General features: G+C 45.8%; 2 protein-coding genes across 2 annotated transcripts in view; both read left to right on the plus strand.

The window, feature by feature from the left end:
• Positions 1-5,852, plus strand: part of CFAP206 (cilia and flagella associated protein 206) — a 30,672-nt gene extending 24,820 nt beyond the window's left edge. Inside the window, exons 10-12 of the mRNA XM_066605156.1 lie at positions 321-514; positions 1,368-1,511; positions 5,013-5,852. Coding sequence (XP_066461253.1) covers positions 321-514; positions 1,368-1,511; positions 5,013-5,246 — 572 coding nt within the window. The 3' untranslated portion in view covers positions 5,247-5,852. The remainder of the gene's footprint in view (positions 1-320; positions 515-1,367; positions 1,512-5,012) is intronic.
• Positions 5,853-9,041: 3,189 nt separating this feature from the next.
• Positions 9,042-25,943, plus strand: SLC35A1 (solute carrier family 35 member A1). Its single transcript, XM_066605168.1, has 8 exons — positions 9,042-9,101; positions 13,950-14,127; positions 16,321-16,480; positions 17,148-17,300; positions 21,749-21,815; positions 23,350-23,526; positions 24,247-24,381; positions 25,280-25,943. Exons 1-8 carry the CDS (start codon positions 9,089-9,091, stop codon positions 25,411-25,413), a joined length of 1,017 nt encoding a protein of 338 aa, XP_066461265.1. The 5' UTR covers positions 9,042-9,088; the 3' UTR covers positions 25,414-25,943.
• Positions 25,944-27,222: the final 1,279 nt, after the last annotated feature.

Consider the following 27,222-nt stretch of genomic DNA (forward strand, 5'->3'; position numbering starts at 1 on the left):
TCACAAGGTAATCATTGAGGTTAGATTTTTTTGCAACCTGTGGATCACATTGCAACTCCATTAAGTTCAATGGCAATGAGGGTTTACAGGGCTACATAGAGAACTTTGGCTGCATGATGCCTGTTGAGACCAAAGTTGCTGTGTAGCCCTAGCCTAACCTGAATTAATGATTGGGCTCTCTATATAATTTTTTACTTTTTTTTTCTTTTTTAGTGCAACTTATATATTCATATAACCATTATGATTTGTTAGAGCAAAAGTAGATTTCCACAATGTGGCCTTTTATCATTGGACAGATTCATTCTCTTGTATTTCATCAGGGAATCCTGGCATTGGTATTCTAAAGCACAGAGAAAGATATTACATTTTCAGCTCCAAAGAAGCTGCTTATATGTTTGCTCAAGATCCGGACCACTACATCACCTTAATTGGAGAAAAAGCCAAACAGTGCGCTGAGCTCATACAGTTATTAGAGCTGCACCAACAGTTTTCGTCCATCACACCTTATTCTCAGGTATGTGGAGTTTTTATTCAATTGTACTGTGTGACATCAAGAAATGTCTCAGATACAAATAAAATTTATTGTCATACTCAAAAATTGTGTGCTACTTGGGACATCCTGTCGATACTGTTAGGGGTAAGGACTTGAACCAAGGAACTCCTGTACTCCAGGCAGTTTCTCCCCCAGTGAGCTATCCAGCTTCTGTGCTAAGCCTAGCATTGTCCTTGCTCCTGTTAAGTCCACTTTACTTCTCCCTGTCCTGGCCCACCCTACTACTAATTGGCACTTCCTATAAAAGCCTGACCCTGCCTCAGATCCAGCGCATGATTATTCTGCTCCACAGCAATTACTGATTAAGCTCCACTTCTGCCTGCTCCTCTGCTATTGCGACAAGACTTCTTATAATAGTTTTTGGCTTTCTGTCTGACTACGAATACCCCTTTAGGCTGGGGTCACACGGGACGGAATTTCATCATTATACTTGCTGAATAACCACACCAAAAAAATGCAAGATTTCCGCGGGATAGGCGCAGGGTTTTGGAGCGGTTTCGCCGTCGGCATTCCGCTGTGGCTTTCTCTCCCCATAGAGAGGAGAGAGGTCGCTGCGGAAACGAGAAAAGAATTGACATGCTCTGGAATTGAATTCCACGCTGCATTTCAGTTTTCGTGTGGCATGACCGCAGCGTGTGGACGAGATCTTTGCAAAATCTGGTCCACTTTGCTGGCTAATCCCGGGATTGGGAGCCGCGAGCGGAATTGCCATGTGGTCTATCCATAATTCCGCCCTGTGTGAACCCAGCCCTAATACTGGAGCTGTCTTATATAGAACTAATATTATGCTATATAAATGTTATTTGCCTACCAGGCTCAAACTGCTGGAAACCTACTGATGAAACCAATCACTAAATGCAATAGCAGCACACAGACAGATACACACATTCTGGAAACCAACATTGTGAAATCATATGAGTGGAATGAATGGGAACTACGGAGAAAAGCAATAAAACTGGTGAGTATAAGTGAAAATGTCATTGTAAAATAAAGAAAAATGGAAAAGCTTCATTTATATTGGGACATGAATTCACATTTTATTAGTAATGATTCTCTTCTGATCGGTAGTAAATGTACAGTAGAGACCTGGGAAGGCTGGGCTCACACCAGTGTATCTCGCAGTGTGGGCTGCGAGATATACGCGCATGGAACACAGCCAGTATGCGATGACATTGTATAGGGCTATAGGTCGCCCATCGCCATGTACTATCTTGGCATGTATGAGCGTGTAATATGCGTCAAGATAGAACATGCTGTGATTTTTCTTACAAGCGTAATATATGCAATTCGTGTGAGCGATAGCATGGCTGCCTATAGGAAAACAAGACATTTGTCCGACTTGACAAACACCCCCGGAAGGGTTGAAACGTTGTCTTTTCTCCGCATGGAGTTAATAAAGGATTGGTGATTTTATAATACACCATGTATGCTGCCACTTTTTGCATGGATAACATGGCTGCCTATGTGATATTGGTACAGTGTATTACGAACCTAAAACCGGTGCGTGTAATACACAATTACCAAATGCTTGTGTGAGACAAAGGGTTATATCATCTCTAAACTTTGCTGAGCTGTTGACAATATGTTTATATTATTTCTTTAATGATACTACAAGCTATTCTTGTGACATATACATCAAATGTATAGCGCAAGCTTTGCAACTAAATACCATGCTGTTGCATGTGTTATCCAGTGAATCCCATTGTAAAAAGTCATACAGATGCATTTTTGCGGGATGCCCTGTATTGAAAAGCATAATTGACTGTGCATCTCAATGCAATATGAAAAATATACACTGACATGTAGTGCCTAAATATAAGTCAGGACACTCATGGTCTATATCAGGTACACTGTGGACACATTCAGCAAATACGCCACATGAACAAATATGTATGCAAACAGATGAAGGCCTGTATCTGACAGGATGGATAAAGAAAACACTGTGTGATGAGGGTGGACCGTGGAGACGTTGTGAGATGAGGGTGGACCGTGGAGACATTGTGAGATGACAGTGGACCGTGGAGCAGTTGTGAGATGAGGGTGGACCGTGGAGACGTTGTGAGATGAGGGTGGACCGTGGAGACGTTGTGAGATGAGGGTGGACCGTGGAGACGTTGTGAGATGAGGGTGGACCGTGGAGACGTTGAGCGACGAGGGTGGACCGTGGAGACGTTGAGAGACGAGGGTGGACCGTGGAGCAGTTGTGAGATGAGGGTGGACCGTGGAGACGTTGTTAGATGAGAGTGGACCGTGGAGCAGTTGTGAGATGACAGTGGACCGTGGAGCAGTTGTGAGATGACAGTGGACCGTGGAGCAATTGTGAGATGAGGGTGGACCGTAGAGACGTTGTGAGATGAGGGTGGACCGTGGAGCAGTTGTGAGATGAGGGTGGACCGTGGAGACATTGTGAGATGAGAGTGGACCGTGGAGCAGTTGTGAGATGACAGTGGACCGTGGAGCAGTTGTGAGATGAGGGTGGACCGTGGAGCAGTTGTGAGATGAGGGTGGACCGTAGAGACGTTGTGAGATGAGGGTGGACCGTAGAGACGTTGTGAGATGAGGGTGGACCGTGGAGACGTTGTGAGATGAGGGTGGACCGTGGAGACGTTGTGAGATGAGGGTGGACCGTGGAGACGTTGTGAGATGAGGGTGGACCGTGGAGACGTTGTGAGATGAGGGTGGACCGTGGAGACGTTGTGAGATGAGGGTGGACCGTGGAGACGTTGTGAGATGAGGGTGGACCGTGGAGACGTTGTGAGATGAGGGTGGACCGTGGAGACGTTGAGCGACGAGGGTGGACCGTGGAGACGTTGAGCGACGAGGGTGGACCGTGGAGACGTTGAGCGACGAGGGTGGACCGTGGAGACGTTGAGCGACGAGGGTGGACCGTGGAGACGTTGAGCGACGAGGGTGGACCGTGGAGACGTTGAGCGACGAGGGTGGACCGTGGAGACGTTGAGCGACGAGGGTGGACCGTGGAGACGTTGAGCGACGAGGGTGGACCGTGGAGATGTTGAGCGACGAGGGTGGACCGTGGAGACGTTGTGAGATGAGGGTGGACCGTGGAGACGTTGTGAGATGAGAGTGGACCGTGGAGCAGTTGTGAGATGACGGTGGACCGTGGAGCAGTTGTGAGATGAGGGTGGACCGTGGAGCAGTTGTGACATGAGGGTGGACCGTGGAGACTTTGTGAGATGAGGGTGGACCGTGGAGACGTTGTGAGATGAGGGTGGACCGTGGAGACGTTGTGAGATGAGGGTGGACCGTGGAGACGTTGTGAGACGAGGGTGGACCGTGGAGACGTTGTGAGAAGAGGGTGGACCGTGGAGACGTTGTGAGAAGAGGGTGGACCGTGGAGACGTTGAGCGACGAGGGTGGACCGTGGAGACGTTGAGCGACGAGGGTGGACCGTGGAGACGTTGAGCGACGAGGGTGGACCGTGGAGACGTTGAGCGACGAGGGTGGACCGTGGAGACGTTGAGCGACGAGGGTGGACCGTGGAGACGTTGAGCGACGAGGGTGGACCGTGGAGACGTTGAGCGACGAGGGTGGACCGTGGAGACGTTGAGCGACGAGGGTGGACCGTGGAGACGTTGAGCGACGAGGGTGGACCGTGGAGACGTTGAGCGACGAGGGTGGACCGTGGAGACGTTGAGCGACGAGGGTGGACCGTGGAGACGTTGAGCGACGAGGGTGGACCGTGGAGACGTTGAGCGACGAGGGTGGACCGTGGAGACGTTGAGCGACGAGGGTGGACCGTGGAGACGTTGAGCGACGAGGGTGGACCGTGGAGACGTTGAGCGACGAGGGTGGACCGTGGAGACGTTGAGCGACGAGGGTGGACCGTGGAGACGTTGAGCGACGAGGGTGGACCGTGGAGACGTTGAGCGACGAGGGTGGACCGTGGAGACGTTGTGAGACGAGGGTGGACCGTGGAGACGTTGTGAGACGAGGGTGGACCGTGGAGACGTTGTGAGACGAGGGTGGACCGTGGAGACGTTGTGAGACGAGGGTGGACCGTGGAGACGTTGTGAGACGAGGGTGGACCGTGGAGACGTTGTGAGACGAGGGTGGACCGCGGAGACGTTGTGAGACGAGGGTGGACCGCGGAGACGTTGAGAGACGAGGGTGGACCGCGGAGACGTTGAGAGACGAGGGTGGACCGCGGAGACGTTGTGAGACGAGGGTGGACCGCGGAGACGTTGTGAGACGAGGGTGGACCGCGGAGACGTTGTGAGACGAGGGTGGACCGCGGAGACGTTGTGAGACGAGGGTGGACCGCGGAGACGTTGTGAGACGAGGGTGGACCGCGGAGACGTTGTGAGACGAGGGTGGACCGCGGAGACGTTGTGAGATGAGGGTGGACCGTGGAGACGTTATGTGATACAAAAGGTAATGTAATGAGATCAGTATTTTCATTGATATCAAGGTTTTCAAAATTATTGTTTTTCTCTTACAGACAAATTTGCGCCAGAAAGTGACCCATTCTATGCAAACACATGGCAGCCACATGAGACGAGAGAATTTCAGTCAGGTGTACCTACCAAAACAAGTGGGCACACAAACAAAACGGGATGGTGCGAGCAATGTGCCCAAGCCGCAGACCTTTCTGTCAGGACTTCGCGGTTGTGGGTTATCCAAACCTACAAACATGGTTAAAGTGAATCTAACCAGGGATGTGGAGGAATCGTGAATTCATGTTACACAGCACACACTTCCTCGCATCACACTTTGAAGTAATACACAAATCTATTTTTCTACTGAAGTACTAGTGGTTAGCAGGAACTTTTGAGATTGCTGTGGGATTTACCTAATTATTCTGCTGCCGTCTGCCTGAATGGTTTCTAGACTATGCAGAAAAAGTACAAAATAAAGGATAGAATTAACACTAAAAGAAGTGCAGGAATCACAGCAATTGTTCAGAATTGTCCAAATTCCCGCGGTACTGTTGTAATTTTTTTGTAACTAGTTTTCACGGCCGGCCGATACACACTGTGATCTGAAACATTGGATTCCAATGCACCAGATCACATGGCCGTATTCCTGAAACGTAAAAAAACCCGGCCGGCCAATATAGCGCCGGGCATTTCTACGTCAGCCCCAAAAGATAGTCCTGGAACTATCTTTTGGGACGGAATACGTCGGCCGCTGCATGGGCCCTTACGGTCAGCCACGCTGCTAAACTCCCTCCCTTCTGCTCTCCTCCCCCCGTGCAGGCTCACCTCTGCTCTCCTCCCCGCTTGTTCTTTGCAATGAGAGGGGTGGAGTTAAGCGCCGGCCAGTCCTGCCTCCTCCTATTGCTGGCTGTGGACAAGGGGCGGAGCTAAGCTCCCGCTCCTTGTCCATATCCTTCAATGGGAGGAGGTGGGATAGGACTGCGCTTCCCTATCCCACCCACTCCCATTGTAAAGCGGGGGGGAGAGCAGAGGTGAGCCTGCCTTAGGGAGGGCGGGGAAAGGGGTGACCGCATGGTGACCTCGGCGGATATGCATCAGGGCCCATGCTGTGTGAACGGGCGCTCAAACGTTAGATTTGTGTCCCCGTTCACGAGCTTTCTACGCCCCAGATGATAACGTATATCGGCTGGCCGTGAAAACGCTGGCCGATATACACTTGTAGGAAAGAGCCCTAAGGGTCATAAATAAATCTAAACTTTTCCAAGGAAAGGACAGATGCAGATTGTAAATCTATCATTTATTTCCCTAACTAATGCTCAACTCTCACTCTTGAAGGCCTCTTCTTTAGGCTAAATTCACATGGGCAAGTGTGATATCGGTCCGTGAATCTCTGCCCGATATCACGCTCAACAATGTGCGATGTGAGGTGTTTTTGTGTTAAATCTGCCTCGCATCAGTTCAGGGAAGTAGTGTTCCTCTGCCGTGGCTAAAATCTTGCGGAGTGTTCCCCATTGTTTTCAATGGGTAAGCCTTGCACCCCATCGCACTCCTGTGTACTTTGCATGCCACGTGATGCTTTGAAAACAATGGGCAATGCGATGCAAGGGCACGCCCAAAGATAGGACATGCCACTATTGTATGACCTCATTCACAAGAGTAGGGTTCATATTCGTGCGAGGTTTGTGCAGCTCGCAATGCCCAAATCTTTTGCCATTTTCTCAGCTGTGTGAAAACACCTGCACTATCATTCAGCCACTGTGATTGGGTGTAGCTGCACTTGGTTGCTAGAAAACTAATACTACATACATGTCATACAAACTGTAAACGACCGGGAGGCGTTGGGGACTTGCAGTGCTATTTCGGCCTGTTTTCAGTGGAAATCGGTGGTGGCAGTTCCTAATGGAACCTTCGACACTGATGTGAATGAACCCCATGAGATATCAATCTCCATCATTGTCAACCAACGCATGAGACTTGACCAAAAATATTACAAGCTCCCCCAACATCTGGCATCACCAGGGGACTGGAGTCTCGGCAAGCAATCCGATAAATGATAGTCCTGAAATAGCCCACAGGGATGGACGTCGCTGGAACACTCCAATCATGACTCCACAAAGTTAATCAGTAGGTATCAGCAGAACGCTGTGCATGGCAGCCGAAGGAACCAATCAGAGCACATCATGTCACAGAAACATCACATCTCCAAGGGCAGCCAATCCAGCAACGCCGCCCGCTCAGAGCCAGCAAATCAGACAGCTCTCATTCACTAAAAAACACATGCGTCCAAATGTCTGTGAGAGGGAGGCCTCTCTCATGCGGCGGGGGTTGCCTTAAACCCACTCCTTTCAATGGGTCTGACAGCAGCAGTGCCGGCCCCATTGAAAGCAATGGGATAGCATAGCAGACTTCGGCAACAGCTGGGGATGAAGGAATCCCCTGCCATAGCTGTCAAAGAAGTGGCCGAAGTCAGCGATATACTGCCTATGTTTTCAATGGGGCTAGCGCTGCTGCCGCTGGCCCCATTGAAAACACTGAGCGATATCGCAGATTTCTTTTCCGCGATCCAAAGCTGTACTGAAAAATCGCAAATCTGTATGAAACCATTGAAAATCATTGGTTTCATAATAGGGAAAAAATAGGAACTTCTCTTTCTTTCTGCGTATTTGCACAGCAAAGGTCCCCACAGAAGCCTATGGGAGGGGCGCAGATCTACAACACGCTGCGCAAAAGAAAAACTAGAACACATCTGGACCTCATTAGGCTAAATAGCCTTTTAAATCAGTACGCTGTGTTGTGGCGTATATGTACAGCGCCTGTGTGCGCAAAAAATACAGCACTGTGTGCAGATACACGCACAGACAAGCTTCTTTCTACTGAAGTCAGCATATTTGCGCATTCGCTCATGTGAAGAAGCCCTTGGGGCTTGCAGATGTGCAAACAGCAGAGAATAGAACCCATTGATTATAATGTGTTCTGCATTTTTGCACTCTATTTCAGGAGTCTGCGGGGGGGGGGGGGGGGGGGGGGAGGGGTGCAAGGCACATCCTGTCTCCTCAAAATCACACACTGAACTGCGCAATTTTGCGATGTTTTTTGATAAAACGGAAACTAATTAGACTGCTCAGCCGGTTCAATAACGGCATCGGTCTATCCTGCGCCAATGTGAACAGGCCTGGCAGCGTAGAAAAGTGCAGTAGAATGCGCAGATTAGCCGGCGGCAGCGCTATTACGCCATGCTATTGCAAGTGTATCTACACATACGCTCGCCCGCAGGAGCCCTTAGGGGTACGTGTAGATACGCTCACAAGAGCATGACGTGATTGGACATGCCCGGATTCTATTGCCAGGGCTGTTCACATTGGCGCAGGACAGATCTGTGCCGTTATGGAACCGGCTGAGCAGTCTAAATAGTTCCCGGTGTCATCGATTACCTCCGTAAAGTCGCACAGTGCGGTGCACGATTTCCTGCGGGGTGTGCCTTTACACACCTTCGACGACTCTCAAAATTGAGTGCAAAAATGCAGAATGTGAGTGAAGCCATTATGGTTTCTATTCTCTGCAGTTTGCGTGCGCAAAATAGCCCATCTGCAGACGTCCTGAGGCCCAGCGCACACGGGCGGATCTGCATTACGGAAGCCAGAGCGGGCGTCCACCTCCAGAGTCTGCAGCAAAAAGCAGCCATAGCATGCAATGTGAAAGCAGGTTTCCATGCCCATGAGCGGAAATGAATTGCGGTTTTCCGCTCGCGGGGAGATCGCAGCATGTTCTATTTCGAGCTGGATTCTGTGAGGACGGCTTCCATTGCAATCAATGGATCCGTCTGTCCTGCCCAGGGGTCACCGGGTCCGCTGCCGGATCCGACCCGGTCTTCACATGAGCATACAGACTCAGGGGGGCGCAAAAACGCAGAGTGTGAGGGAGCCCATAGAGATGACTGGGCGGTATTGTCAGCGTAGACTGTAATGTCCGCAGCCCCAGGAGGGTGCAATGTGGTGTTCACCACTACATGTCCGCCGCACGACTAGCTGTGGGTGCAGGGAGGGCACCACGAGGGCACCACCTCCCCGCCGCTACCAGCTGTCACACTGACGTCACTTCCGGCAGTGCGGCGCAGCAGAGCCCGCTGTGTAGAGGCGCCATGGCAGCTAAGGGTAAGTGCCTGCAATGAACCGGCGCGGCGGCGGGGACGGCACTAGTCCGGTATGGCGGCAGCAGCCCTGTGTCCGAGAACACTGCAGTGTACCGGCTGCTCCCTGTGGGAGGGCTGTCATGAGGCGCCGGCTGACACATTAGTGCGCGTCCCCATAGAGATGCATGAAGCAGCCGTCACGTCCTGTAGTGCAGGATGCAGGGGGCACACCGTGCTGGCGCAGGGAAGGGGCAGCTTGTGGTGTGCATCTCGCTTGTGCAACTTTCTGCGCCAGCCTTGCCACTTTCCTGAGAAGTGCACAGGGCTTGTCGGCTCCAGGCGGGCACATCTATGTGTAATGTTGGCACCAGACGGGCACATCTGTGTGTAATGTTGGCACCAGACGGGCACATCTGTGTGTAATGTTGGCACCAGACGGGCACATCTATGTGTAATGTTGGCACCAGACGGGCACATCTGTGTGTAATGTTGGCACCAGACAGGCACATCTATGTGTAATGTTGGCACTAGACGGGCACATCTATGTGTAATGTTGGCACCAGACGGGCACATCTATGTGTAATGTTGGCACCAGACGGGCACATCTATGTGTAATGTTGGCACCAGACGGGCACATCTATGTGTAATGTTGGCACCAGACGGGCACATCTATGTGTAATGTTGGCATCAGACGGGCACATCTATGTGTAATGTTGGCACCAGACGGGCACATCTATGTGTAATGTTGGCACTAGACGGGCACATCTATGTGTAATGTTGGCACCAGACTGGCACATCTATGTGTAATGTTGGCACCAGACGGGCACATCTGTGTAATGTTGGCACCAGACGGGCACATCTATGTGTAATGTTGGCACCAGACGGGCACATCTATGTGTAATGTTGGCACCAGACGGGGACATCTATGTGTAATGTTGGCACCAGACGGGCACATCTGTGTAATGTTGGCACTAGACGGGCACATCTATGTGTAATGTTGGCACCAGACGGGCACATCTATGTGTAATGTTGGCACCAGACGGGCACATCTATGTGTAATGTTGGCACCAGACGGGCACATCTATGTGTAATGTTGGCACCAGACGGGCACATCTATGTGTAATATATGCCAGAAACTGCTGTAAATTATAGGAGAAATCTGCACCAGCCAGCAAAGAGGACTAGAAGAGGAGACGCGTACTTCTTCTATGTTATGGCAGGGTGCTGGCATTGGCGCGGAGCCTGTGATCACCAGAATCGGGGAGCAGAGGAAAGGGTTGTAGCCAAGACCTGTGGGGTGTGAACATCCCCAACCCTAAGACAAGTATGATAACAGGTACACGGCAGGTCGGGCCCAGGAGCTGCAAGTTAGAGCAAGAATCTCGTGCCAGTTTTGCGGATCGTGAGAATGACGCGCCGCTGTAGAGGTAGATGGTGACACCCGAAGCTCCCGCTTAACATGAAAGAAAATAAAAGAATGCTACAGAATATGCAGTTTTTTAAATTCTCTCACTTAAAACTGACCTGAAAGAGGCCAAAAGGACACTTTTCTGCCTCCTTCCAGGTGAATATGTTTTATTTCAAACTCTTATTAAAATTGTTGAACAAAAATCCCAAACCGGAGCAGATTACACCCCACCCCGAGGGCACACATCAGCAGTATCATAAGGCCTAATGCCCACGGGCGGATTTCTGCCACATATCAATGGAAGCCGGCCGTCTCGCTATCCCCCACTGTAGCACAGCGGAAGACAGCGTGAAAATGTTTCTCCTCCCACCGCCAGATTCGGAGATGAGTATGGGGTCTCTGGGCGGGCGCCGTGACGGACTCCGCTGCGGAATTCCGCTTGCGGAGCCCGTCACGGCCGTGGGCACTAGGCCTAAGAGACGGCAGAAGAGAAAATATAATGCACAGAAGCCAGAATGCTAGAAAGGGGCTGTACCAAAATATCAGGCTATCCCTTACCAACAGGATTGGGGATAACTTGTTGATCGGTGGGTGTCTCACTGCTGATCTGAAGAACGAGGGTCTTCCTCACTCCAGGGGTTACTGCACCCCCACAGAGAGGAGGAGACTAAATGAAGCACTGGTCACACAAGTGCCGTATGTAAAAAGTTTGGTACGGTGTTAGCAAGTAGAACAAAGTGTGATTGTTCCCAGCAAGAGAACCCAAGTGATCTTGTAGATATGATACCTTTTAATTGCTAACAAAAATACATCATGTTATAGCGAGCTTGCAAACCTCCCGGGGTCCTTCCTCAGGCATAATGGAACAGATCTATTAATCATACCATCCTGTTCTGGAATTTTTTTCAAGTGCAAATCAATCACATCCTGTCTGTGCCCTCCCATGTGATCATGTGTATATGTATTTATATAAATACGTCTTTAGACCTGTTCCATTATGCCTGAAGAACCCTGAGTAGGTTGGAAAGCTCGCTATAACATCATGTATTTTTGTTAGCCATTAAAAGGTATCATATCTACAAGATTGCTTGGTTTCTCTCACTGAGAACAATGACACTTCACTTTCAGTGGGACTGCAGAGATGGCTGAGTGGCAGCCGCTTGGGCACTTCTGTCAGCCCTGTTAAATTGAATAGAGCGCCAACTGCACATGTGTGGCCAGTGATGACACTGTGGGGAGGGAAGTGATCCCCGTAGTGACAGCAGAGTAGGAGTCCTCCTTCTAAGATCAGCAGTGAGACCCCCACTGATCAGCATGTAGGAGATAAAGGCGTACCAGAATATAAAGTGACATAAATCATATATTATACGTGTTGGACATAATGCAGTATAGTTAGCAACCAAGTGTAATACAGAAGGATCAAGTCTAATCTGAAGCGCTTATTGCCGTCCAATACTGCATGGAGCGTCCCTTCCAAAATCCACCTGAACTATTGAAAAAAAACAAGTTCTGGTGCTGTTAGGGCAGGTGACGGGCCGGCTGCTGTGTTTTTTTTTTTATGCTCACCTTTGGTGGGCAAGACAGGGATCTTTAGTATAAAGCATACAGCACCCCGCTCCCTACCACCTCACCGAACAGCAACATAAGGTCCTGGTGCTCTAGGGGGCCTTCACACTTGTGTTTGCGACACCACTGCAAATGTCAATAGGACTTTCTAATCGCAAGTTTTTGACTGGTTCTTTTTAACTCTTAAGTTGTCAAAGGTTTACGATCGTCATTAAAGGGGGTCTGGATAAAAAAAAATTTTTCTTAAAAACATTTTTTCTGCTCCATAAAATAATAGTCATATATTCACCTCCCCCGATTCCCTTCATCTCCTGGGCCGACAGCTCCGGTTTCGCCTGTGACATAATATTTACAGGCTGCAGCAGCTTGTGACACCTTGTACATGGGCTGCTGCAGCCTGTATACACAGACCCGGCGCTGGGAACAGAACTGTGGGAGGTGCAGGGAGCTGGGAGACATGACTGTTGTTATGTGGACCGGGGAAAATACGTTTTTAAAAAAACTTTGTTGGACAACCCTTTTAAGTATATTTAAGAAAAACTAACTGAAAGTTGTGTTTTTATTAATTTTCACTGGGGTTCCATGCAGACCATAAGGATTCAGATTTAGGAGGCCCATCCTCTAAAAACGTAAGTCTCTCCAAGTGCAGAATTGTGGCCAGAGCTTTGAGGAATGGAAGTGCTAGAGGATGCCGACTGATGGCAGTTGTATATTTAGCGGCTGGCAAAATATGCTTGGCCTCCAACTCGGGGATGACGTGTGCAGCATAGGAGCTGTTCCAGCGGGGACAGCAGTTAGTGTGCAAGTAGATTAATGCCACGATTGGAATGAAGGCGTACTTGTCCCACTGGTTTGTAGATTTCCCTATCTGTGAAGCAGGTTTATCAGTTAATCCCATGGAAATCCTGACCTTGGAGTAAGGCTACTTGTACACAGGCCGATAGTCGCCCAAGTAATAGCTAAAAGAGCAGAAAAAAAAGGCCATGAGAATGACCCCCAGAGGTCTTTTATGACATCATGGGGGACATAGATGGCAACCCCCCCCCCCCCCCCCCAAAAAAAAAACTACAGAATAAAATAAAAATACATACATAAAAAAAGAAAATGACTGCTAAAAACGGTTTGGTCCTCAAGGGGTTAATGGGAATATGCGGCTGCCAGACACCCTTGGCAGCAGTTTATCTAGCATGAAACAAAGGATCCTGCATGTTGTAGTCCAATTGATAATCTTTCTGTCCCCTAATATCTGCCATGCAGGGAGATACCTACAAATTAGGTGGTCGGCCAATACCACTAAAATGGGTGGTTTGGGCTGACGTGGTATATGGGCCGTATCACCGGGCTGAAGAAAGGCTCATAATATAATTCCTGAATAATTAGTTTGATATCATAAAAAGGCCACCAGCAGGATCCATAGATAAGAGTGGTGCGGGCTTTGGTAAAACGAAAAAAAAAATCCATTCGCACCCAATCCATAGACATGACTACATACGGCTATATAACACTCTGTTCACACCGGTGTCTTGCTCTGTTTTATACATGATGCGTGTGATATAACACATCCACTTATAATGGTCTGTTAGGTTTTTTTACTTTGCTGGGTAGAATAGTGCATCCGTTTTTGCTGTTTTGCACATCCAAAAGAATAGAAAACAGAAGGAATGAAAGTGAACCCAGCCTGATCTAGTCCTAGGGTCCTACTAGATGTAATGGGACATAGGTCCTGGGGGTAGTCCACCTAGGAAGTGTTTGCACTTGGGTTGGTATCTAGAAGGTGTTATTCTTGGAGTCATGGGCTTGGCTCGTAGGGTCTGCAGTGCTGTATGTAACATCTAGTACAATATTGGGATTATTGATATAACATCGCTTTAATTCTTTTATATTCTTTTTGTCTAGACAATGTCAGCTTGCTCTTCAAGCTCTACTGTTTGCTGGTGATGACTCTGGTGGCTGCTGCGTACACGGTGGCCCTGCGATACACAAGAACAATGACAACAGAAATGTACTTTTCTACTACAGCAGTCTGCGTGGCCGAGGTTATCAAATTACTACTGAGTTTAGTCATCTTGGCCAAGTGAGTCCCTTACGTTGTTTGTTTTCTGGATTATTGCATGTGCTCACGGTGTCAAGTGTGATGTGCAAAAGCAGACCCTATTTTGTAGTATTCTAAAACCCCTTAAAAATCTCCACCCATAACTTAAGGGAGGGTTGACTGGAGCGAAGGCTATAGCAATTGCTCTGCAGGACAAAAAAATGATTTTTGAAGCCTGACGAGCAACTATTATGCTAGTCATAAAAGTAATTCTAGCACAGAGACCACTCAAAGGGGTTATGTAGGCAAACCAAATTTTTGTAAAGCTGCTTAGCTTGTTCTACAAGCATAAAGGAAAACCTACCTTGCCTGATCTCTCACCACTCCTCTTCCATCAGTGTCCGTTACCCCACACCTCTCTGTGTTCTCCAGCAGTTATGATGTCACCGACACCAAGGACATGTGACCACTGTAGCCATCATAATCTCACTTTGCCCAGTGATTAGCGACTGTGGTCATGAGGTCCTGACAACTGGACATATCACTGCTCCAGCAGGAAGTGGAGGATGCCAAAAAGTCGTATGTACCCAATAATGGTACCAACCTCAACTACAGCAAAAAAAACAAGCCCTCCCACAGCTCCAACAATGGAAAAACAAAGCTATGGTGACAGAAAGTAATAAAACATACCAAATATATATACTTTATCGCTGTAATCGTACTGATTGACAGAATGCAAACCAGTCCTTTTTACCAAACCGTAAACCCTACAGATAGATTGTGCTATATATACTCTAAAATGTACCTTTTATTTCAATCATTTAAAATGAATTGATACAAAAACCTGTTAGGCCTTATTCTATCCCCTAAATACTAACCTATTGATGAGAAATGCGGGTTGACCGTCCTGAAAAGGACGACTCCACCCAGAACCTAAACCCCAATCATCCTATTATCACAGGCTTGGATAAATAGTCCAAGTAGAAAAAAAAAACACACTATGTCCTATCTTAGTCCGATTTTCGGACAAGAATAGACAGTCAATGTGCTGTGTTCAGCACGTTGGACAGGATGTCTGAGTGCAGTCCGATGCGAGTTGCGACTAAGGCTAACTTCACACAGGCGTGCAAGGTATGGGGCCATGAACCCTGCCTCTATATCACGCTCCCCACCATATGAATTCCTAAGGAATGCGAGGTGTTTTCATGTGAAAATAGCCTTGCATCACTTCGGGGTTTGCTGGGATCTTGTGACTGCCATGGCGGAAATCGAGGAGTTCTACTATTGTTTTTAATAGGGCTACGTTGCGAGATCACGCAGCCAGAAAGCACATGCTGCGATTTGTTTCCCACATTGCATCATGGTGCCATGCGGTATAACATCGGTTATGTGTATGCCCCTATTCAAAAGAACAGGCTTCATATTTGTGCGTCTCGCAACGTACGAATCTTGGACGATGAAATACACTTCTAGAGTCACAACAGTTTAGAGTCAAACTACTCCATGATTATGTTTATTCCTGCTGGGCTGCCTTGGGTGTTGTCAGTGAATACTCCCTAATTGCTGTCACAGATCGGCATGGTGAGGTGGCAGCTGCAGCCAGACTGGCACTGCTATTACCACAATTCCTCATCTAAGTGCAGGACCATCAAATATAAGAGATTTCTGACACATCCGGTGGCGGGGCCGTAAATATCTGAGTTGCCTTAGGCTTCTTTCCCACATGCGTATATCGGCCAGCGTTTTCACCGCCGGCCGATATACTCTACCATCTAAGGTGTAGAAGCTCGTGAATAGGCTCCCAAATCTACTGTTCGTGCACCCGTTCACACGGCATAGGCCCTGGCGCATGTACGCCGAGGTCACCATGCCGTCGCCCCTTTCCCCTCTCTCCCCCTTGCTCACCTTTGATCTCCTCGCCGCTTGTTCTTTGCAATGGGAGGTGACTTTAGGAGCCCATCGCCAGTTCCTTGCCAATGGCTGGTGCGGCCGGTTTCAGGGCAAACAATTAATACTTCATATTCAAAGCAAGCCGCTTATGGCAGGGCTGTGGGTGTAATTATGGAAATGTTATGTATATCTGCTAATTTATGAATGCAGAAATAATTAGTGTATGGTAACAATGCTAATAGGCTTCGTAATAACCTATGTGAATGCTTCATTGTACATTGATGTCTTACTCGTATATACACTGTATTGGCTCAAAAAGGTTAATTCTTTTTCTTATTAATATAGAGAAACTGGAAGTCCCAGCAGACTGATTACATCATTAAGAGAAAATGTCTTGGGAAGTCCGGTGGAAATGCTCAAGCTGTCTGTGCCGTCCCTGGTATACGCGTTGCAAAATAACATGGCCTTTGTGGCACTGAGTAATCTTGATGCAGCCATTTACCAGGTAGTAATGACTTTATCTTCCTAATGTTGTGTGTGCATGTATATAGATTAAGAAGGGTATCATTTCTCCCTAAGGAGACCCCCTGGAAGATGTGTGAGGAGACTTATAAGGTCATCCATGCTCCTCTGGGAAATATGCAAACGGAATGATACCTCTTCAGCGCCACCTATTGGAAGGCAGTATTCCTGCAAGTCAATTTCAGACTTTTTTAACAAGCCTTAGAACCAATGACTGGGAATTGTAAGCCAAAGACAGAAAAACCATCCACAGACAGCGGTTTGGGGATGATTGCTCCTCATCAGTGTGCAGTAGGTTTCTGGCTTGGCTAGTGAGAGGCTTATAGATGTGGGTCGGGCAGGGTATTGTTTCACCCCAAGGAGAGCACCTAGAAGGTGTGTGAGGAGAGTTATAAGGTCATCCATGCTCCTCTGGGAAATATGCAAATGTTGCCATCCTATAGGTGGCACTGCTGAGGCATTGTTCCATCTTCCTATTTGTACGGTATATAGATTGATATATTTACAGTTTAGTTTTCAGTGCCCTCCTCCTCTTTTTAGAATGTAGTATTCCTGTAATATAGTGCTGCTGCACCGTATATGATTGGTAACCGGGGGGGGGAGTTATTCTTGTATTTACTTGTCCATGACCAAGTTCCTTCTCCTTGCAGGTGACATACCAGCTGAAAATCCCATGTACTGCTCTATGTACCGTACTCATGCTGAACCGCTCGCTCAGCAAACTGCAGTGGTTCTCCGTCTTCATTTTATGTGGTGGGGTCACACTGGTACAATATAACCCGGCCGAGGCCTCACTGGTCCAGGTAAGTTGGGCACTATGCAACATTAGTACTTTTCTATGGTTACTTTTGAGTGGATAATCATCCATTTTATGTACATCTAACAGTTCAGTAAACACTTTACACACTGACATGAAGGTAACTGAGGGGTTTTCTTCCTAATAGCAGCTCTGCCGGCCCAATAAGACAAAGTAGATTTTACTTGATCGCCCACAACAGTTACAATGGCCTCGGGTTACAATATTTTGCATTGAAATCAGATTCCACACACAATGCCACAGACGCTGCCAACCTGTGATAGGCTGGTATTGTAAACTCAACCAATCGGCATGGACATAGCAGTGGTAAAACATCTATTACTTAAGGTCATGCACTGATTGGCTGTTTCTTGGCACCGCTGTACAGTATAGTGCAGTACTATGTATTTCCTGATGCCAGGATGGACTGCCCCTTTAGATACCAGGTGAGGGTGGCTCTACAGTATTTTCTTGGTATAGTATGTGTACTGAACAGCATCTGGAAGAAGTTCCTGTTGTTAATCTACTACGTGATTTAAGTCTTTTGGCAGCTTTATGTGACTTTTATATATAAGGATTTACCTTATCTGTATTCGGCCCTATTGGGCATGTAAGGGGTAGATCTAGATCAGAAATTTCACAAACTAATGCTGAGCTTAGACGGACGAAGAGTGAAAATGAATAATAATTTTTCAGGTTAAACGTGCGCCAATGACTGAATGACGAACAAGAATCGTGAGATTCTCATTCGTCTCCCTCCCCCCGTTTTAGCTGGCATAAAAATCAGCACCGGCACTGATCACGGAGTGTTCGCATAGAATGAATGGGAACTGAACGATTCGAAATGACAGTGGTGCACGATTGTGAAGTAGCTGATGACGTCATCTCGTGCAAATGAGAATCGGGCACTTCTCGATAGGTGTACAAGGAGCATTACTTCTGGAGGCATCCTGTAAATATAAATAACAAGGTTGACTTGGATATTTTTTTTAATTTATGCCAACAACTATCCACTAAGCAACGTTTCTGCTTCAACTGAACCCTTCCTCGTGCCACAGCTACATTCTTTCAGCTCTTCGGTACAACGCATACTGCTCATGGTGTAACACCTGAACTCCACAATTAAGAGGGGAAGCCCCATACTTTGGGCCATATAGTGCATGGCATGTAATACTGCATGTTCCTTTCTGTAGGACTGTTGCAGATTACATGAATTCCTCCTTTTGGCCGGAGGTATTGACAGGATGTTTGTGAAGTAGGTGCGGTGATCTGTCAGACAGTTTATGTAGCTATTGTATTGTGTATTGCCTTCAGTGTGACAGCAAACAGAACTCATTGACGTTGTGTTGCTGCATTTGGTAGTTTTTTCCTTTCCGTCTTGTGTTCAGTATCCATAATTATTTGAGAAAATAAGTAGTTGACGAAAAGAAGCCGATGATCCAACTGTGCAGTGAGAAATTATTGCCGGTTGACATAGGGCAAGAGGCCACTGTGGTGTGAACATGTACTTTACCTTCCGGACGTGTCTGCTGGAGTCGCAATCCCTTTAATCTTCAGTAAAGTACAAGAACATTTTGTTACTCATGATTTGGCAACCTTGGTAGTTTATAATGGGCAGGGTGGCACTCGGGATGCCACGTCTCCAAATACTTCACACTGAAAGATGATTCATGAAATACTTATTTAAATTCATTAAATTAAGCTTCGTCTTCAATCCAACTTTTCGTGCTGCACTCGGGAGTGTGTGATATTTCATCATACATAGCTTCTCTGAGGGTAAGACTGTGTCGCCTGCTTGGAGGCTGAGCTGTTTTTCCTAAGGGCCCTTTTACACGGGATGATTAGCTTTCAGAACTGTTCAGATTCCTTCAGGAGTGATCATCGTTTTGTGTAAACGCATGCAGAGACGGAACGACGGCTGTTCAGTGTAAATAGCAGTCGATCGCATCTGAATGGAGGCGGGTGGGGGGAGAACGCTCCCCGGCCGCTCCACCTCCATGCCGGCAGTGCTGTGAGCGATGCCAGCGATACTCGCTCCTGTGTAACAGTTCAGGAGCGAGCACCACTAGGATGAGTGTCCGGCATGGTTTCCTGACAGCTCATCCCATGTAAATGGAGCATAGTACTTCACAAAGGTAGCACATACTTCATAGTAGTGACTGGGATAACGCAAGCTGTGCAGGAATACCATTAGTGTAGTCAGTTCGTGGGACAAACGTGCCTTCAGTGCCTTCCATTCAGAGCTACTTTGTTGAACAGTAAACATAATATTGGACTCTTGTCATATCCTGTATCTATCCCACTTGTTAAATAAACTACAGATTAGATGTATATGCTCTTCTGCCTTCAGCTAACATGGAGGGCACCGCCAAGTCAAACAAGTAGAAGGGATCATTCACACTTATGGAATGGGGATAACTAGTTTTTTCATTGTAAAAACATTGCCAATACATTTTTTTTATTTTTTAAGGTTGGATTCACATGGACGTATTTGTGCATAAAAAAAGTTGCGTTCACATGCACGTTTGGGTGTGTGCAGAGAAAGAACACATCTTAGGGCTCATTTACACGGGTGTGTAAGTACAACGCTGCGGGTCTCGCAGTGTTGTACCCATTGCAGACCTTCGCACTGCCAGCAGAGATCACGTACGGGCTGCGATTGGCACTGCACATGCCCGGAACTCTGATGTCACGGACGTGTGCAGTGAGACTTTTTCCCCCAAATTCCTCGCTCTGTATTAAACGCTGTCTTTTTGCAGGCATTGTGATGGGGCGACGCTTTTATATACGCAGCCTTAAACACTGAGAAACCCGGAGAAATAGAGCATGCTGTGATTCATTTCTCCTGTGTTTTATACGGATGTCCCCTCGCAGTTCCAACGCAGGTGTGAATGGAAGAATGAAAGTCCGCAACTTTTATTGGCTCCATTTACCGTGTGTTACGCACAGGAAATGGGCATGCATAATACGTGGTGGCAATACACCCATGTGAATGAGCTCTCAAACGAATTGGCCATTTCAATAGCATCAGTGCACGTGACTTGCAAAAAGTAAAAAACGTCATTGCGCACACATACGCAAAACTTTTTAAAAATTGAGTGGAGAGAAATAAAAATAAACTAAATGATACTATTGTTTTGGGGCTTTGTTTTCATGGAGTAGACACACAGGGCTCAATAGGAGAAAATCTATCTTCACTAGGCCCTAGGATGGCATGCAAGCCTTCGGTTCTCCACAATCGTGTCTTGCAGGGCCGATGGAGCTCCAGTGAACATCCCCCCCCTCCTTCCTTTCTTTGGGTAGGTGCCAAGTTGCCACAATCAAGTTTGGCCGCATCGCCTAAACAATTAAATGGCCAAATCGGTTCTACTTCCATTTGCCCCCCCCCCCCCCCCCACCACCACCACCAACGCCCCATAATCTATGACCATTACTATACTGCACAAGTTCTCTTTTCATAACCCACCATGTTCCAACTGCACTGCTTTCACCCCATAAAAGTCAACGGGTTGAATTTTTAAAAATATATGTTCACATGTACGGATTTGTTCCGTTGTTTTAATCATACATATTTTAACATATTTAAACACCGAAAAAAAAAAAAGTGAACCCTTTAACAAAAATAGAAATGTAGATGGAAAACTGTCAAATCAGAACAAAACTAAATACAATGCGAAAGCAAAAATTGAACAAATTGCTAAAAAAAGACAAATTCACATTTGATCTGTACGTTCACAGTATCTGCAAATGTGAATAATCCCTAAACAATAGGTCTGAAGCAAGTATTGCTGTTTACACTAAATCAGTATATTACTGGTTGGCAGTAATTGAAAGAAAGTTGTAAAACTAAAATATATCATGCTCCTGGAAAATATTTACGTGTACCTAACTTCGTAGATAACTTTTCAGAATAAGGTGCTGCGTGTACATGACGTGTGCACGTCACAGGCATCACGCCAACTAAGCCAGAAACCTACTGCACACTGATGAGGGGCAAACCCCCGAAACAGCTGTCTGTGTATGGATTCTGGCTTAGTTTCTTATTCCCAATCATTAAGACTTAAGATTTGAAGGAATGCTGCCATCCAATAGGTGGTGCTGCAGAGGTTATGCCTCTCGGAGGTTTGCCTATGGAAAAAAAAGTCCTACCCAAGGCATGCTGCGATTTGCAAAAAAAGTAAGAAACGCGCCACTCCAAAAAAAATGCAGTGCTTGTAAGGTTTTTCATATTTTACTCTTGACTTCCATCAAATGTCTGGATGTAGTATTTTTTGCCAGAAAAAAATGCCACTGCATCAAAATGCCAAGAGTGGTATTTTTTACAAAAAAAAAAAAAGAGAATTGAGTAGAACGCGCATTACTCAAGTTAGTGGCCATTTGACATAATAAAATGACTGCATGTTTATTATAGAGGAAGTCATTGTACAGTGAATGTCACATTTTGTCAATTCACAGATTGAACAAAATCACTGGCTGGGATTTGGTGCCGTGGCAGTTGCTGTTCTGTGCTCTGGATTTGCTGGTATATGCAATTTGAGATTGTCGTGTTAACAATGTTGTACTTTTTGTTTGCATGGTGTAATGTCTTAAATATGCCAATGGCCCACTGGTCATTAAGGCCCCTTTACACGCAACGGTTATTGCTCAAAATTCATTCAAATGGACGAGAAGTGGTAATCGTTACATGTAAATCGTGTATTGTTCGTTCAATTATCATTAGCCAAGGTTTTTAGGCTGCCAAAAAAATCCATAGTTGGGGCACTAGAAATGCTTTCAGTTGGAATGCAGTTTGTTCAGTGTTTCCAGAGGCTAGGGGATAGCTTTGTTCTGCTTTGCATATTCAATGAGTGCAATGGTTACTCAGCCTCAAGGAGAACAATGGAATGTGCCAGCCAGATGCTTGCTCAGGTGGGCAAGGTGTTTCTGCAATAATTATCTCCTAAACACACGCCCAGCTGAGCAGACATCTCATGGAGGAAAATTCCGGGGATTAAAGCAATTAACTGCACTTATTTTATGAAAAATGTCAGGAGGTCGTTCTGCTGTTTTAAGCGATTATCTTTGCACGTAAAAGGGCCTTTACACATGTGCAAGGTGACCTCAACATGTAGCAGGCTCCTGTGATATACACTTCACCATAAACAATGTATACAACAGCGATGAGAAGTGAAATAAAGTGTATGACCACCTCTGGCCACTTCTAAAATTATAAAACTCTGTATAGGACCTGTCAGGGGGCATAACCATAGAGGATGCAGGGGATGCGGTTGCACCCGGGCCCAGGAGCCTTAGGGGACAATAAGGCCTCTCTTCTCCATATAGGGAGCCCAGTACTATGAATAAAGCATTATAGTTGGGGGCCCTGTTACAGGTTTGCATTGGGGCCTAGGAGCTTCAAGTTACGCCTCTGGGACCTGTCACCATTCCTGACTTGAGTATTCCCTATAGGCATATTGTTGTGCTGTTCCCCAGTTATTCCTCCTGAAAATTTATGAACAAATTGATGACTGGATGGGACTATTTCCTTTGTTAAAGGTGAGTGTCAGCACACAGTCTGCTACTGTCAGCCCCGATAGTCCAGTGTCAGAATATATAGGATCATGCCCCCAAGTACAGGAGGGAGAGGCAGTTGCCAGTTCATAAATTTGAAGAAGGGATAACAGCGGAACGCATCCAGAACTGTTCTCTCAAGGGGAAACGCGCATCCTGAGAGCCGACAGCTCGCCTCCTAAGTTCCAGCAGTTGTATCCCAGAGCAGCATTCACAGTGCTGTTAGGGATCTGGCTGTATACAATGCCCAGCATCAACTAACAGTTTGGCTTCTAGAATTATGGCCGAATGTTATTTTTGCTACGTGAATTAACTTTTTAAAAGTACAACATTTCCCATAATAGAGATCATCAAACCGGGCCCTGAGCTATAATGTAGGATCAGGACAAGACAAGTAATGTAATATACTTTTAATGTAGATCGTAGTGGTCAAAGCTGTACATATGCATAAGTCACCCTTGGAAAAAGCGGCTCCTGAACATGTTCTCTTTTCTTTCCATTTACAGGAGTGTATTTTGAGAAGGTGTTGAAGAGTTCTGACACGTCCTTATGGGTGAGAAATATCCAGATGTACATCTCCGGCATCATAGTGACATTGGCTGGTGTCTTCCTTACCGATGGACCAAGCATCATGGAAAAAGGATTTTTCTATGGTTACAATTACCTTGTCTGGTTTGTAGTGTGTAAGTACAGGCTTTATGTGTGTAATGGCTTATCAGTACCATGGGAGCTATCCACTCAGATCCATGAAGACAGTGCAGCCCTAATAAGTGTGTGTGTGTGTGCGTGCGTGCGCAATACAGAGATCTCTCCCATGATCTGTTTATACCCAGGACTGTAACAAGGGTTCGCCCTCTACCTCTAGAGGAAAGAAGGTTTCTACATCAACATAGAACGGGGTTCTTTACTGTAAAAGCAGTGAGATTATGGAATTGTGTGTCTGAGGACGTGGTGATGACAAATTCGATAAAAGAGTTCAAGAGGGACCTGGACGCCTTTCTTGAGTGATACAATATGACATGTTATATTCGTTAACTTCAGGACAGTTGTTGATCCAAGGATTATTCTGTTTGGGAAAAATTGTCTTCTTGGTTTTTTTTTGCCATTCAACATTAGGGGGAAATGGACTGAACTGGATGGACACAAGTCTTTTTTTCAGCCTTAAATACTATGCTAACTGTGTTGTGCCAACCTTTTGAGACACCTGATTAGCTCACAACTTTCCAGCTCCAAAGCTGGAAGAGCAAGAACACTCCACAGTTATGAAGTGGAAATGTCTGTGGAAAAATGTTTAGGGATAGAAAAAACCCAAAATGTTAAATATTACAAATAACATTTCTGGCTGCATAAAATCAATGTTCGATGTATAGGAGTCGGGCAGTAACTTTTCTGTTGTCTTGCAGTGCTGGCTAGTGTTGGTGGTCTCTACACATCCGTTGTAGTGAAATACACAGATAACATTATGAAAGGATTCTCAGCCGCTGCAGCCATTGTCATCTCCACCATTGCATCCGTCTTAATCTTTGGATTGCAGATAAGTATGTTACAGTTCTGTTTACAGCGTCATATAAATAGGTGTATAAATGCATCCCCTGATGGAGGCCATGATGCCATGGATTCAGTTTGGAACTATTACATTCTAGTCTACAAGTGACTTGTAATTACAGTGGGCCCAAAAAGTTCTAATCCGTTACTTTTTCAATAAACGGAGAGCTGTTCAGGAAATGTCTAGCAAATTATACATAAGCATGATCTGTACACTGGAGAACAGCAATGCACTATGGTTTTCTTATCTAGCAATGTTTTAGTTAAATCAGAAAAAATTCAGACATTTTCTACCTCAAACATAAAACAACCATATACTAACTAACGTAAAGCTGAGGAATTATTTAATATTGGCATCTTTCTCGTTTGTTGCAGTGGGCATTTGTACCACAGGAGGATGTGCAGCCATATAGTTTGTGACTTTTCAATTAGCTTCTAATTGCAGCTGATGGGAAGCTTTCACACTGTGAAGGTTCTTGACATCACTTTCATTAGGCCCCTGACTGCCATAGCAACCCATTGGCATTTAATTGGCAGTGCCCCTCCCTCTATCAACTTATATGCCGTGGTTGCTATTGACTGTGCCTTCTTAAAGGGATTAGTTGGCCTGGATCCAAGTTATCACCAATCATGGGTTTTGGCTATAAAATACAGTTGGCACCTACTTCATATGGGGTAGTCTCAACTCCTGAGCCCCCTCCATACACTACCTGGCACATGGACTGTAAATATACAGCTGATTGCACTAAGGTTAATGTCTGATTTATGAAGACACGGGAAAGTTATGTGATGGTGTTTCAAGCCATCTAAAGTTATTGTAAACACTGTTGTATAGTGCGAATTACCATAATGATTGTGTGCTGAAGTATAACCAGGTTATTTCTATTCCAGCATTGACATTCACCGGTGGAGCCCTGCTCGTTTGCATATCCATATATATATACGGCTTACCAAGAAAAGACACAACAAGACTTGAAATGAAGGACACCAACAGTAACCTCAGTGAAAAGCTAATCAGTGTTTGATGGTCCATGGATGGATGAACTCTCGTGCGATTGTACATATGGAATGTAGTTATTTTATTAATTTCCTCTGATGCTTCATTCCAAAAGGTCATCCATGACCACTGCAGTAGCTGGTACTGCATAACTTTGGAAAGCACATCTACAACTGAATGTGGCATATCCAGCGCAATTTTATATGAAGGTCAATCCGTTTTAATTCTAACGTGGACACGTATATAGTTTATTTTGAGGAACGTCGGAATTGACGTCTTTTTGCACCAACTTTGTGGTAGACGACAGAATGGAGACAAAATGTACAAACTGAACAAGTTCTAAGAGGGCACATATGATGAGACTATTCATAGCAATGCTCCTCACTGTGATATTGCTCATAAGACTTTAGGATTTTGTGCAAAGACCACAACTTCGCTGCTTATGTCTTGTTGTCAGTGTTGTCACCACCATTGTAACATATCATGATCTTTTGCACTTGTTTCTTTTATTAAAAACTTTTGACAGTGTTTTTTTAAAAATAAAAACAATTAAATAAATTGTTGAGTTGGGATTAAATTTGTTAATACCTGCAAAGTGATGACCGCACAAAGTTAAAGGGAATCTATCACCTACTTTTAGTACGTTTAAGGGCTGAAAGTAGGTGACCCGCTGAGTCTGCAGACATAAGTGTTACACTTACCTCCCCGTTGTTAGTGCTGGAAGCTCCTGCTCAATGTATTGAGTTGCACGCTAATTAGTCGTAACACAGAATACGACCATATACTAACACAGGAGGGCAAACGTGCACTAATTCTCTAACTTCCCGCTGTCGTACAAACATGAAATTTGGCAGCAGCATTCTTTAGGTCCTAAATAGGAAAAGTAAAGGGGTCACAATTTGAGTATTCCATTATAACTGCAAAAGTGAGAGACACCCCCTCCCCACCTCCATGTAATGTACCTAATCTAATTGTCTAACTTCCCGCTGTCATACAAACATGAAATTTGCCACGACCATTTTTTACATCCTAAATAGAAAAATAAAGGGGTCGCAGCTTCAATATTCAATTCTAAGCATGAAAAACTGCAAAAATCAGCGATACATGAGAATTCATTTCTGAAAAACCTTAATTTGTATACTGAAGGGAATCTACCTCATCTCTATGTGTATATACTGAAAAGAATCTAACTGACGTGTGTGTGCGTGTGCGTGTTGAGAATCCTGTGTGCATATACTGAAAGGCTATAACGTACATAAGGAAGCAGGGATAGAGCTTGCCTTTAAGGCTAAGGAAGGGCTGCAACCTCCAATTTGGGGCAAATTTGAATAAAAAAGGGCGTTACCTTTAAGGGTAAAAAGTGAGGAGTGTAGGAGGGGTGGCACATTCTGTAGAGGGACATTGGTAGATGCAGCCTGAGGAGAATCTAACGCTCCTCTATGTGTATACATATTTTATTCCTCAGTTCCTCTGAAGTAACCACCACTTCATAAAATTTTCCGTGCAAACAGATTAACATCTGTATCAAATTAACTCAGGCGAAGCCTGGTATATCAACTAGTTGTAGTTATATAACTGGTGGTTCATATTTCATTTTAAATGTTTTATTGCACTATTTGTGAATTCTCACTAGACAAGATTTTCTGCAAAAATAGGACTGTGACTGATAAAACCATATGAATAAAAAGGTTTATTTTTTTTGGCAGTAAGCACATAGTGAGTGTTGTATATGAATTCACCCTTATTTATTTTGTCTCGAAAATACCCTTTCAATCAAGCCCTGCCATAATTGGTAATTTCACATAAACAGACTTACAAAGGCAAGACCATCAAAGTT

The sequence above is a fragment of the Eleutherodactylus coqui genome, chromosome 1 (assembly GCF_035609145.1).
Source record: "Eleutherodactylus coqui strain aEleCoq1 chromosome 1, aEleCoq1.hap1, whole genome shotgun sequence".
NCBI classification, from domain to species: Eukaryota; Metazoa; Chordata; class Amphibia; order Anura; family Eleutherodactylidae; genus Eleutherodactylus; species Eleutherodactylus coqui.

Coding starts and splice junctions, on each gene's coding strand:
- SLC35A1 (XM_066605168.1), top strand. Junction 14,128..16,320: donor AGTTTAGTCATCTTGGCCAA/GTGAGTCCCTTA, acceptor TTATTAATATAG/AGAAACTGGAAGTCCCAGCA. Junction 17,301..21,748: donor CCGAGGCCTCACTGGTCCAG/GTAAGTTGGGCA, acceptor GTCAATTCACAG/ATTGAACAAAATCACTGGCT.